This window comes from Argopecten irradians, chromosome 8 (assembly GCF_041381155.1).
Source record: "Argopecten irradians isolate NY chromosome 8, Ai_NY, whole genome shotgun sequence".
Lineage (NCBI taxonomy): Eukaryota > Metazoa > Mollusca > Bivalvia > Pectinida > Pectinidae > Argopecten > Argopecten irradians.
The window spans coordinates 14,539,312-14,552,565 of NC_091141.1; the positions used below are offsets into that span (position 1 = coordinate 14,539,312).

At 38.7% G+C, this 13,254-nt stretch overlaps 1 protein-coding gene across 1 annotated transcript; it reads right to left on the reverse strand.

Annotated features, from left to right (window-relative positions):
* Window positions 1-588: 588 nt before the first annotated feature.
* LOC138329457 (uncharacterized PE-PGRS family protein PE_PGRS54-like) lies at window positions 589-8,788 on the reverse strand. Its single transcript, XM_069276473.1, has 12 exons — window positions 8,642-8,788; window positions 8,323-8,390; window positions 7,786-7,846; window positions 7,021-7,461; window positions 6,286-6,726; window positions 5,558-5,998; window positions 4,823-5,263; window positions 4,095-4,535; window positions 3,359-3,799; window positions 2,631-3,071; window positions 1,896-2,336; window positions 589-1,643 (listed from the first exon to the last, which is right to left on the reverse strand). Exons 1-12 carry the CDS (start codon window positions 8,748-8,750, stop codon window positions 1,546-1,548), a joined length of 3,864 nt encoding a protein of 1,287 aa, XP_069132574.1. The 5' UTR covers window positions 8,751-8,788; the 3' UTR covers window positions 589-1,545.
* Window positions 8,789-13,254: the final 4,466 nt, after the last annotated feature.

Below are 13,254 nucleotides of genomic sequence, written 5' to 3' on the forward strand. Positions count from 1 at the left end.
ACCAAAACATTAACTCAACAGATGATAACACCGCCTTTCAGAAGAACTGGTCATAATGACTAACTTTCCATTTTCGGGCTATTTTCCAGACAGAATAATCCAACTAACGAAAAATCAGAAAAATGTAATTTTATAAGAGAACACAATTTGACATGTTATTTTCCCCCAATGAATCTATTGATTAAATAAACAAACAAACAAAAATCATACAATTGGACAGATAACATGTATGATGCATTATAAACGTTAGTTACAAAGAATGTTAACACTGTATTTTTGTGCCTTATGTATGTTTAAATGGTATGTACTACAGAAATCACTTTAGATTACTAATGTCAAAATCTGAAATGTAATTATAAACCACAACTTGGCTCCAAGTTCTTTAAATGCACGATTGTTTTCTTCGTTGTAGCTACAGTTATGATTTTTTTAAGTTCGTTTCTGTTTTAACTCATTGCTCTTACATAGTTTAGCCGGTATTTTCGCAAAAATGGCATTTTGGAAATTTCTCTTCGTATGAAATGTCTTAATTAGCTTTCATGTCTCGGCTAAACATGTGAAAAGATTAATAAGAACAAAACTAAGGTATGCAAATCTAAAAATGTATTGTTTATTTACCAAAATATATATTCTATGACTTACATGCAATCACAAACATTGACTTACAATACATATACATCAATAATAAATGTTCCTGAGGAATATAGACTACTTAACAGGTGAAAATTCCACATGACACGTGATGACATAATTTTATTTTAACAGTACAGATAAAATATATGGTATGTAGTTAAATAACAATAAAAAAACAATCAATTAAAGTTTGAAACAATAATTGTCTCAATTGTTTCAGAACATTTAAACATTTAAAGTGCAACAATGACAGTACTGTACAAAATAATTCCAACAGTTTGTATTATCATGTCTTGTTATTGTTTTAAGCAACAGTATAGTTATAGCAATTTGCATCATTTACATCTTAAAACGACACACATACTTTATTAAAATATGACAATATATTGCAATAGTATGTAAATCAAAATAATAATTGTGTTTTAAAAATTATCCTTACTAAAACCATAGTTATAAACTAAAAACAAACATAATGAATTAATAAATTTTATCAGTATCACTTGATTATTTACAAATAAAACTAATAATTATATAACTGATTTAACAGCACATGTGTATGGTAGCCAAGCCATAAACGTTCTTGATAAAAAATGCATTATATGTATAACAACTATTATATTTTAAATCGCTTTGTTGAACTTCTTATTACAATAAGAATGCTTGTCTACGTCAGCTATTACCTAACATGTGAATGGCTTATAATGAGTCTTAAAGTGATAAAAGTTGTTAGAGGTATTAGACATCGTTTAGTAATGTAAGTATGCAATTCAGCTGATTTATCATTTTAGGACGAGCTCTTAACGCAAAGAACAATAATTACAGACGACATTATTCATAGTAAAAGACCATGAAAAAATAATGTCAATCAGCTGGATATTGGTGTGCCAATATTTTAAGGAGTGTACGAAAAAACTATATTTGCCTTTTTATACGACTTCCTTCCGCAATTCTAATTTCATTGATCAACCGCTGAATTAAAACCTCGACGGGAGATTTCCATTTTGCAGATTCTGAAAGAAATGAATATAGACTGGTTAAATCGAATAGCCAATATTTGATATCATAACCGTTCAGGGCAAAACACATTTTCACAGTTTGCACAAATTTTGCTTTAATTACGAACAATTTTTCCGGTCGACTAAGGAAATTATTTTACGTGTGTATTAACTTAGGTTATTCTCGACAAACAATTATACAAAAGATTAACGTACATTATCAAAATTTACTCAAACACCCGTTATCGATTCAGGATTATTACTGACCTCTGCGTCCGACAAGCGTGCCTTGAACGCCTCCTGTCGTGTGTCCGTTATGGTCGATATCTAGTGTAGCTGTCTCCTTAAACCCTCCAACATCCACTCCCGCGCTCACTCCTCCACTCACGTCCAGATTGTGGTCAATGTCCACATGTCCTCCCGCATGCGCAATACCTCCAAGATCCACGCCAGCATCAACCCCGCCGCTCAGGTGTCCGTGATCGTAGTTGGCGTGGACACCGGCACTTCCGATGGCCCCTACATGACCGGAAACACCAACATCGCCTCCAGACAGATCGCCATGATCAAAGTGGGCGTGGCCAGATAGACTTCCGGCTGGTGTATGTACACTTCCGCCATAGCTGGATGTACCGTCCCCTTTAGCTGAACTATCGACACTTCCACCAAATGAATCTGTGAAGAATCGTCGATGCTGGGCGGATTTATCTAAAACAGGACAAATATGCTTTAACCAATATCTTCAACATACAATGTAAAACATATCTTCACTGCAGTTTGCTTACATTCCTTTTTATTGTCGTGCTTGAGGACAACATTTACTTGTGTAATCATGGCGATTCCTGAAATATTCTTAATCATGAAATATTAAGATTTTGTTCCTTAAGTTTTTATTAATCCAACGCTTGGCTGTTCTCGGCAAATCAGTGTTATGTTAGCTAAACGCACATGAAATAAAAACAGAAGTTTCAACACAAATTTCAGTTCAGGACTTCTACTGACCTCTCCGTCCGACAAGCGTGCCCTGGACCCCTCCTGTCGTGTGTCCGTTATGGTCGATATCTAGTGTCGCTGTCTCCTTAAACCCTCCAACATCCACTCCCGCGCTCACTCCTCCACTCACGTCCAGATTGTGATCAATGTCCACATGTCCTCCCGCATGCGCAATACCTCCAAGATCCACGCCAGCATCAACCCCGCCGCTCAGGTGTCCGTGATCGTAGTTGGCGTGGACACCGGCACTTCCGATGGCCCCTACATGACCGGAAACACCAAAATCTCCTCCAGACAGATCGCCATGATCAAAGTGGGCGTGGCCAGATACACTTCCGGCTGGTGTATGTACACTCCCGCAATAGCTGGATGTACCGTCCCCTTTAGCTGAACTATCGACACTTCCGCCAAATGAATCGGTGAAGAATCGTCGATGCTGGGCGGATACATCTGATATAAACACAGAAAAGTTATTAGAACAATGTGGTTATTATGCAAACGGAGGAAACAATATATTCCTCTATAGATAGTCTTTTCTTATTGTCATTTATTAAGTCTTGGTTGAAATGTCATCATGCTCCAATATCATGCAAAATTTCTTTTATATTACCTACGTATGCAAACATCTTAGCCGTTTTTGTGTTATACATTTTAACGAGCATGTATAGTAGTTCTGAGTCATTTGAATTACAATTCAATCTTAAATAGACAACATACACATTTCGGACTACACTGACCTCTCCGTCCGACAAGTGTGCCTTGGACGCCTCCTGTCGTGTGACCGTTATGGTCGATATCTAGTGTCGCTGTCTCCTTAAACCCACCAACATCCACTCCCGCGCTCACTCCTCCACTCAAGTCCAGATTGTGGTCAATGTCCACATGTCCTCCCGCATGCGCAATACCTCCAAAATCCACACCAGCATCGACCCCGCCGCTTAGGTGTCCGTGATCGTAGTTGGCGTGAACACCGGCACTTCCGATGGCCCCTACATGACCGGACACACCAACATCGCCTCCAGACAGATCGCCATGATCAAAGTGGGCGTGGCCAGATAGGCTTCCGGCTGGTGTATGTACACTTCCGCCATAGCTAGATGTACCGTCCCCTTTAGCTGAACTATCGACACTTCCACCAAATGAATCTGTGAAGAATCGTCGATGCTGGGCGGATTTATCTAAAACAGGACAAATATGCTTTAACCAATATCTTCAACATACAATGTAAAACATATCTTCACTGCAGTTTGCTTACATTCCTTTTTATTGTCGTGCTTGAGGACAACATTTACTTGTGTAATCATGGCGATTCCTGAAATATTCTTAATCATGAAATATTAAGATTTTGTTCCTTTAAGTTTTTATTAATCCTACGCTTGGCTGTTCTCGGCAAATCAGTGTTATGTTAGCTAAACGCACATAAAATAAAAACAGAAGTTTCAACACAAATTTCAGTTCAGGACTTCTACTGACCTCTCCGTCCGACAAGCGTGCCCTGGACCCCTCCTGTCGTGTGTCCGTTATGGTCGATATCTAGTGTCGCTGTCTCCTTAAACCCTCCAACATCCACTCCCGCGCTCACTCCTCCACTCACGTCCAGATTGTGATCAATGTCCACATGTCCTCCCGCATGCGCAATACCTCCAAGATCCACGCCAGCATCAACCCCGCCGCTCAGGTGTCCGTGATCGTAGTTGGCGTGGACACCGGCACTTCCGATGGCCCCTACATGACCGGAAACACCAAAATCTCCTCCAGACAGATCGCCATGATCAAAGTGGGCGTGGCCAGATACACTTCCGGCTGGTGTATGTACACTTCCGCCATAGCTGGATGTACCGTCCCCTTTAGCTGAACTATCGACACTTCCGCCAAATGAATCGGTGAAGAATCGTCGATGCTGGGCGGATACATCTGATATAAACACAGAAAAGTTATTAGAACAATGTGGTTATTATGCAAACGGAGGAAACAATATATTCCTCTATAGATAGTCTTTTCTTATTGTCATTTATTAAGTCTTGGTTGAAATGTCATCATGCTCCAATATCATGCAAAATTTCTTTTATATTACCTACGTATGCAAACATCTTAGCCGTTTTTGTGTTATACATTTTAACGAGCATGTATAGTAGTTCTGAGTCATTTGAATTACAATTCAATCTTAAATAGACAACATACACATTTCGGACTACACTGACCTCTCCGTCCGACAAGTGTGCCTTGGACGCCTCCTGTCGTGTGACCGTTATGGTCGATATCTAGTGTCGCTGTCTCCTTAAACCCACCAACATCCACTCCCGCGCTCACTCCTCCACTAAAGTCCAGATTGTGGTCAATGTCCACATGTCCTCCCGCATGCGCAATACCTCCAAAATCCACACCAGCATCGACCCCGCCGCTTAGGTGTCCGTGATCGTAGTTGGCGTGAACACCGGCACTTCCGATGGCCCCTACATGACCGGACACACCAACATCGCCTCCAGACAGATCGCCATGATCAAAGTGGGCGTGGCCAGATAGGCTTCCGGCTGGTGTATGTACACTTCCGCCATAGCTAGATGTACCGTCCCCTTTAGCTGAACTATCGACACTTCCACCAAATGAATCTGTGAAGAATCGTCGATGCTGGGCGGATTTATCTAAAACAGGACAAATATGCTTTAACCAATATCTTCAACATACAATGTAAAACATATCTTCACTGCAGTTTGCTTACATTCCTTTTTATTGTCGTGCTTGAGGACAACATTTACTTGTGTAATCATGGCGATTCCTGAAATATTCTTAATCATGAAATATTAAGATTTTGTTCCTTAAGTTTTTATTAATCCAACGCTTGGCTGTTCTCGGCAAATCAGTGTTATGTTAGCTAAACGCACATAAAATAAAAACAGAAGTTTCAACACAAATTTCAGTTCAGGACTTCTACTGACCTCTCCGTCCGACAAGCGTGCCCTGGACCCCTCCTGTCGTGTGTCCGTTATGGTCGATATCTAGTGTCGCTGTCTCCTTAAACCCTCCAACATCCACTCCCGCGCTCACTCCTCCACTCACGTCCAGATTGTGATCAATGTCCACATGTCCTCCCGCATGCGCAATACCTCCAAGATCCACGCCAGCATCAACCCCGCCGCTCAGGTGTCCGTGATCGTAGTTGGCGTGGACACCGGCACTTCCGATGGCCCCTACATGACCGGAAACACCAAAATCTCCTCCAGACAGATCGCCATGATCAAAGTGGGCGTGGCCAGATACACTTCCGGCTGGTGTATGTACACTTCCGCCATAGCTGGATGTACCGTCCCCTTTAGCTGAACTATCGACACTTCCGCCAAATGAATCGGTGAAGAATCGTCGATGCTGGGCGGATACATCTGATATAAACACAGAAAAGTTATTAGAACAATGTGGTTATTATGCAAACGGAGGAAACAATATATTCCTCTATAGATAGTTTTTTCTTATTGAAATTTATTAAGTCTTGGTTGAAATGTCATCATGCTCCAATATCATGCAAAATTTCTTTTATATTACCTACGTATGCAAACATCTTAGCCGTTTTTGTGTTATACATTTTAACGAGCATGTATAGTAGTTCTGAGTCATTTGAATTACAATTCAATCTTAAATAGACAACATACACATTTCGGACTACACTGACCTCTCCGTCCGACAAGTGTGCCTTGGACGCCTCCTGTCGTGTGACCGTTATGGTCGATATCTAGTGTCGCTGTCTCTTTAAACCCACCAACATCCACTCCCGCGCTCACTCCTCCACTCAAGTCCAGATTGTGGTCAATGTCCACATGTCCTCCCGCATGCGCAATACCTCCAAAATCCACACCAGCATCGACCCCGCCGCTTAGGTGTCCGTGATCGTAGTTGGCGTGAACACCGGCACTTCCGATGGCCCCTACATGACCGGACACACCAACATCGCCTCCAGACAGATCGCCATGATCAAAGTGGGCGTGGCCAGATAGGCTTCCGGCTGGTGTATGTACACTTCCGCCATAGCTAGATGTACCGTCCCCTTTAGCTGAACTATCGACACTTCCACCAAATGAATCTGTGAAGAATCGTCGATGCTGGGCGGATTTATCTAAAACAGGACAAATATGCTTTAACCAATATCTTCAACATACAATATAAAACATATCTTCACTGCAGTTTGCTTACATTCCTTTTTATTGTCGTGCTTGAGGACAACATTTACTTGTGTAATCATGGCGATTCCTGAAATATTCTTAATCATGAAATATTAAGATTTTGTTCCTTAAGTTTTTATTAATCCAACGCTTGGCTGTTCTCGGCAAATCAGTGTTATGTTAGCTAAACGCACTTAAAATAAAAACAGAAGTTTCAACACAAATTTCAGTTCAGGACTTCTACTGACCTCTCCGTCCGACAAGCGTGCCCTGGACCCCTCCTGTCGTGTGTCCGTTATGGTCGATATCTAGTGTAGCCGTCTCCTTAAACCCTCCAACATCCACTCCCGCGCTCACTCCTCCACTCAAGTCCAGATTGTGGTCAATGTCCACATGTCCTCCCGCATGCGCAATACCTCCAAGATCCACGCCAGCATCGACCCCGCCGCTCAGGTGTCCGTGATCGTAGTTGGCGTGGACACCGGCACTTCCGATGGCCCCTATATGGCCGGACACACCAATATCGCCTCCAGACAGATCGCCATGATCAAAGTGGGCGTGGCCAGATAGGCTTCCGGCTGGTGTATGTACACTTCCGCCATAGCTGGACGTACCGTCGCCTTTTGTAGAACTATCGACACTTCCGCCAAATGAATCGGTAAAGAATCGTCGATTTTTATTTGTTTTTTCTGAAGAATAACATTTATCAATAACTTGAGATGGTTTTAATCAAATAATTATATATGCAATATTTGAAGTTATTCTCAATACAACTGCTTGCACAATAATATATCTAATAATACTTATTGTTTCTCTAATTGTTGTTTTAGGGTATGCTAATTTATGAACTACGAATTTAAAAACAAATGATTGTATAAATTATTAAAAGCAATATTACATAACGTTACTATCGGTATTTCAACACAAGAAATAATCTCCAAGCTACGACAGAATGTGACCAGGAACATACCATGTTTATAGTATGTATTTGTCATCTTATTTTAGTGGCTTACCTTGCAGTAAGGCATCGCATTCCGATCCAAAGATTACTTCAATAGTGCCACCGTTGACATTCTACAATATAGAAAAAGCGGTATATAATATGATATCTAATTCATGTATGTAAATAGCGTACATTGAGCGGACTTTGCTGGTAAGTCTATCCCAACCCTTGGAAAACTCAAAGTGCGTCATACTGTTGACCTTGAACAATGTATCGATTGATCCCACAGTCGTATTTTAGATACTATGTTACTGTTTTTATGACAAAGTATATAACATGTGATTTATAGCATTTTAATAAACAATATTGATGTTGCTCTAATCCATATGATATTCAATCACAAATAGACAGAGGACGTGCAAAGGACAAATATCTAAAAAGCCCCCCCCCAACAACTTAGTCACATCATGTAGCTGTTGTAGAACTTCTCACTAAGTGACACAACACAAATTTGAAGCTGAACCAAACCTTAATTGTACAAACGTGAAGTTGTACAGGATTGTAAAGTTCTATTACATAATATATAGTATTTCTAGATGTAACTTACTTGTTTCCAGGGAAGTGTTACAGAAATACCATTTGAGTGGATACACTGAATTCCAGATACTCTAGTTGCTGCGAAAATAAAAATCCAAATATTATATCGATTACCACGATGATCGCAGTTATTCCTTCCATTCGATAGAATTTCAGACTATAAGACACATTATCTGTAGTAAATGATAGAATACGTAAAGTATTAAGATACAGTTTTAATATTATGTATACCGCATACACTTCCTACAGAGTGGAAACTTTGCAATATAACAATCCAATACAAAATCAACCCAAACAATCCCAAAAAAGTACATGAACAAATGTCTTACCTCCTTCAACATGGGAGTTAACGTAGCATATACATGTTGGCTGTCGGGAATATCCTGTGACTGTAGTTACTAGTACCAGAACTATGGCCAAATATCCAATTCCTTTCATGATGCTGTATATGTGTTCTTTGTGCAATGTTATGATACAACTGGGGCATGATCACTGCTTATATAGAAAGTATCATACCGCGGAATTTCACAATGACAAAGGTAAGTTAAAAACAACCGATGTTCATTTTCTCAAGGATCTATAATGTTTACGCTTTCTACGTCAAATTCCGTGAAGACATTGCTGAACGGCGATAAGGACCATGACAACGTGCATTGGTGCAAGTGTCAGGTACATTGTAGGTCAGAATGTCGAATTATACTCAGAGTGACTTGCCATATTCTGTTCAGGTATTACACATGTGATAATCGCATTAGACTATTGATATTTCAACAATGGTAACAGTAGCAGTCTATATATATAATTATTATCGCAGAATACAAAAAGTCGCAATGCTGAAAAATCGAGTTATCATATACATCTGTTTCATGCAGTTTATAGCGAAACATTTGCATTCGCGCTCGATCTCTACGCGAAAATGTGTATCTCATTCTCGTAGAAATTAAATTGCCGTAATACGTGTAATACTTCTGGATGCTAAATGATGCGGAAAATAAATTATAGCAAAATAAATCTTGGCTAGAAGAAATATTATTTTAAAAAATATTGACCTATCCGTTTTTTTCTTTGCTATATAACCATTTAAACTGAGAAATCGATAACACTTGTGTAAACACAGTCGGTTTTCGAGCAAGAATACATACAGAGGAACACTGAGTTCCGCAAGTAGTGTTAAAGTGCATCATTTGGCCTATTGTTTCTGTACTTTAAATTCGAATATAAAGAGAATGTTAAATAATAATTCTGAAAATAAAATGTTTGAGAAATAAGGCATCAATTGAATGAAAATGGTAGTGTTATTGTTGAGCTATAGTTTGTGTACTTTCTGAACTTGACAAAATTTCTCGCCAAATTGGAGCCAGCTGTTCCGGGATTCTATCAATTGACTGGCTGTTACAAATATAAGAAATTATTTCAATGTTTTATTGTTTACTGACGCGATTAAAGCTTAATGTGGAAATATCTGTCCAACAAATGCAGTTGACACACTAGTAAACAACAAAACATTAAAATTATTCTTTAATACAAAACATGACATAATGGAACTGGACTGTGGGGACTTTATTCAGTTTTACATCTCTCTTACCAAGTGCGTTGTTCAAGAGTAAGGCATTTGGTACGTCAGAGTGACCTAGTTAAACAATTTAAAGCTATATTTACTTTTCGCAAGAAAATGTTAATCAGATATGAAAACCTTCAATGTTCATTACATTATTTCCTCTTTCATTATGGATCTCTCTAAAAACGACAATTAAATATAGCATTGTATTAGTAGGAATGACAGATACTACCAGATAACATTTTCTAACTAACTTAATGATTTCTTTATTATTCATTTAGTTTGTGTTTTATCTTAAGCTTGTAATTGAATAGTGACGCAGGATCTTGTGGACACTGAAAAATATTGCAAAGGTTTAAATTTTGATGTAATTATATCCATGGAGACAGCGCTATTTCTCGGTGAGAAATCGACAAAATAAAGATCACCTTTCTTAAAGGTAATTGTTATCCAGACGGACAGTTCTCGGAATAACCACTATTGTATACTATTTAGTACATGTGTGTTTATCTATCTAGGACATAACTTCCTTGTTTCCTATCTAGTTACCTACTTTTCAAAGACGTCAATACATTCGACATTCTAGGAATACCACTGACGTAAATTATAAACAATGTGATCAGCGAATCTGTTGTTGACATGACGTCATAGCAAGACTGCACCATACTATATCTTTGGAAAGGAGGAGTGTCAATTTGGGCCCTCTGGTGGCCATGAACGGTAAGCATTATTTTTTGTTTACAGATACCCGGGGGATAGGACATCATGATATGACATATGATTAAGGTCAGGTCGAAGTCCCTTGTGAGTTATGGGGGTTAAACAGGAGGGTCAGTTTTCGGTTTTGTCAAATTCATTTGGAACCAAATGATATTTTTGAATGATTTTACATTAATAATAATGCATTTATATGTTGAAAATATACCATTCTGTAAAATGTAACTTAGTGTAAAAAATATAAGTCACAGCGAACTAATATTGTAAAATGACCATTGTGTAAGAATACAGTTTATCTGGTGCCATAATTTACCAGAAAAAGATGTCTTCAAACTTTAAATACGTACACAGTGGTCCGAAATTATTTCTAAGAAGCATATACAACTCGACATGCATATTTTTGGAAATATGTTGATATTTCTAACCTTTCTAAACTTTAGATAAATGTTTTATTGTATATTGTGCTCTTTCTAGCCTGTCTATATAGATATCCCTTAGAGAATCCTTCTTCGGGTATATCGTGATTAGCGAAAACAAAGACTATATCACTTGTTTTCACGACTCTACTAACAATGCACAGCATTGATTTCATGCATAATAAACTAGAGATCCCAGAGGGATCTTGCTGCCTACCAAAGATTGATCTATGTCTGACAAATGTGTACTTTTCAAACTTCAACTTTCAATATCTAAGATGACTGCCTGGTGCCCATCTTATTGATCGATCGGTCACAAAACGCAATATGCACGACCAAGACTATAGAGTAACAAACATATGAAATGTGAGAATGATCACTTCAATACTTTCTGAGAAATAGCGATAACAATCTTCAACTATCAAACCCCAAGATGGCTACCTAGTTGTCATATTGTTGACCGGTGTGTCCCAAAACACAATATGCAAAACTAGGACCCTAGGGGAACCTACATATGAAATTTGAGAATGATCCATTCAATTCTTTCTGGGGAAAAACGATAATAAACTTTAAGTTTCAAAATCCAAGATGGCTAACTCGCAACTATCTTGTAGACCGGTCTGTCCCAAAATGCAATATGCACAACTAGGGACCTAGGGAAACATACATATGAAATTTGAAAATGATCTTTTCAGCACTTTCTAAGAAACAGCGATAACAAGAATTGTTAACGGACGGAAGGACGGACCACGGACAAAAAGGAATTTGAATAGCCCACCATCCTATGATTGCTAATAAATATGATAAACGTTGTAGTATACCAATTGTTACATTTGGACAGAAAACAAGTACTGTAACAGGAGCCGATATTGTTAAACTAGTTATTCCTAAAAGCTCATGCTTTTATATATTTTAATGTCATGTAAAAACTTGACATGGCAAAAACAGTGAATGATTAGTTGGGAGTGAATGTATTGTTGATGTTGGTGTTTTTGTCAAAATGGAAGTGTTGCTTTTGATTGGTTTTTGTCGTTGGCTATGTTAACATATATAGGTTTTTTTGATCGGAGCATTGTGTCATTTGTAAACTTAATTGCTTCTCCGTTACTACATTTTGCGACCCCCATTCCAAAACCAGTTCGCGATACAGCTTTAAGTAAGATATTAGTCCCAAAGATACTTTCACGACTTTACTTTTATCTCGAAATTCGTAAAAGTAAATCACACACAAAAGGAAATCTGTTTATTCCAGTTTTAATAGTAAAAGGTAGTGGTATATTTGGTATTACTTATTTGATGGTGTTGCCCCTCCTGTTGGTGGTTCAGTGGTTATGTATTCTGTGATGGTGGTAGTGTTGTTTTCAGTGATTGACTCTAATGGTAGTTTACTTTCAATAAGGGTAGTTACGATATTCGGCCGTTCAAATGACTGTTCCATCCTTGACAATAACGAAAGATTAATTCATTATAGATGCTAAATCCCTTGATATGTCAACATAAAATTGTAACCAAATATAAATATAAGCGCACTTCATTAAATTTACCTTTGCCCAGTTTGCATTCTTATTGCTCATGAATGGCAACTAAAAGCAGTTCAATGCTTCAGGCAATTGGTTTTTATTTAAACCTATTTTTCGCTCGGGATCTACTTGTAAGAATAAGTGTTTGAGTTACACGGGCGCTAGACAAGCCATTTTGAAGTGTCTGTCCTTGGTATGTGACGTTAAGAACGTCGGTTTACACAGTTTAAGGGCCGGTGGAGCTACCATCGCCGCAATTAACGGCGTTAATGACAGGTGTTTTAAGTGATAAGGTCGTTGGAAAAGTGAAGCTTGTAAGGAGGGTATGTTGCCGATTCTTTACAGTCGCGTTTGAATGTTACACAGAAGCTTGATTTGCAATTGTTCGTTATGTTTTAACTATCATTTTTTACAGATAGACACGTTAGTTATTCGTAGTTTTCTCGTGACGTCACATCTGTACCCATAATTCCATCGGCCGCCATCTTGTAGGTCAACATAGCTGTTATGAATATTCATCGGTACATGACCTGAATTAGCGTATCAATTCAACCATGGTGAATGTTTGTGTTGTCTACGGCTGCCATAATCGGTCTTCCAAGGAAGTTAAGCGATCGTTTCATGCGATACTAGCGGTTTTAACGACACAGGGCGAGAAAACAGATGCATGTCGTTTTCCTTTTTTTGTCGCGTAACCCGTGTTTTCCCTTTCTTTGTCATTTCTAGTACAC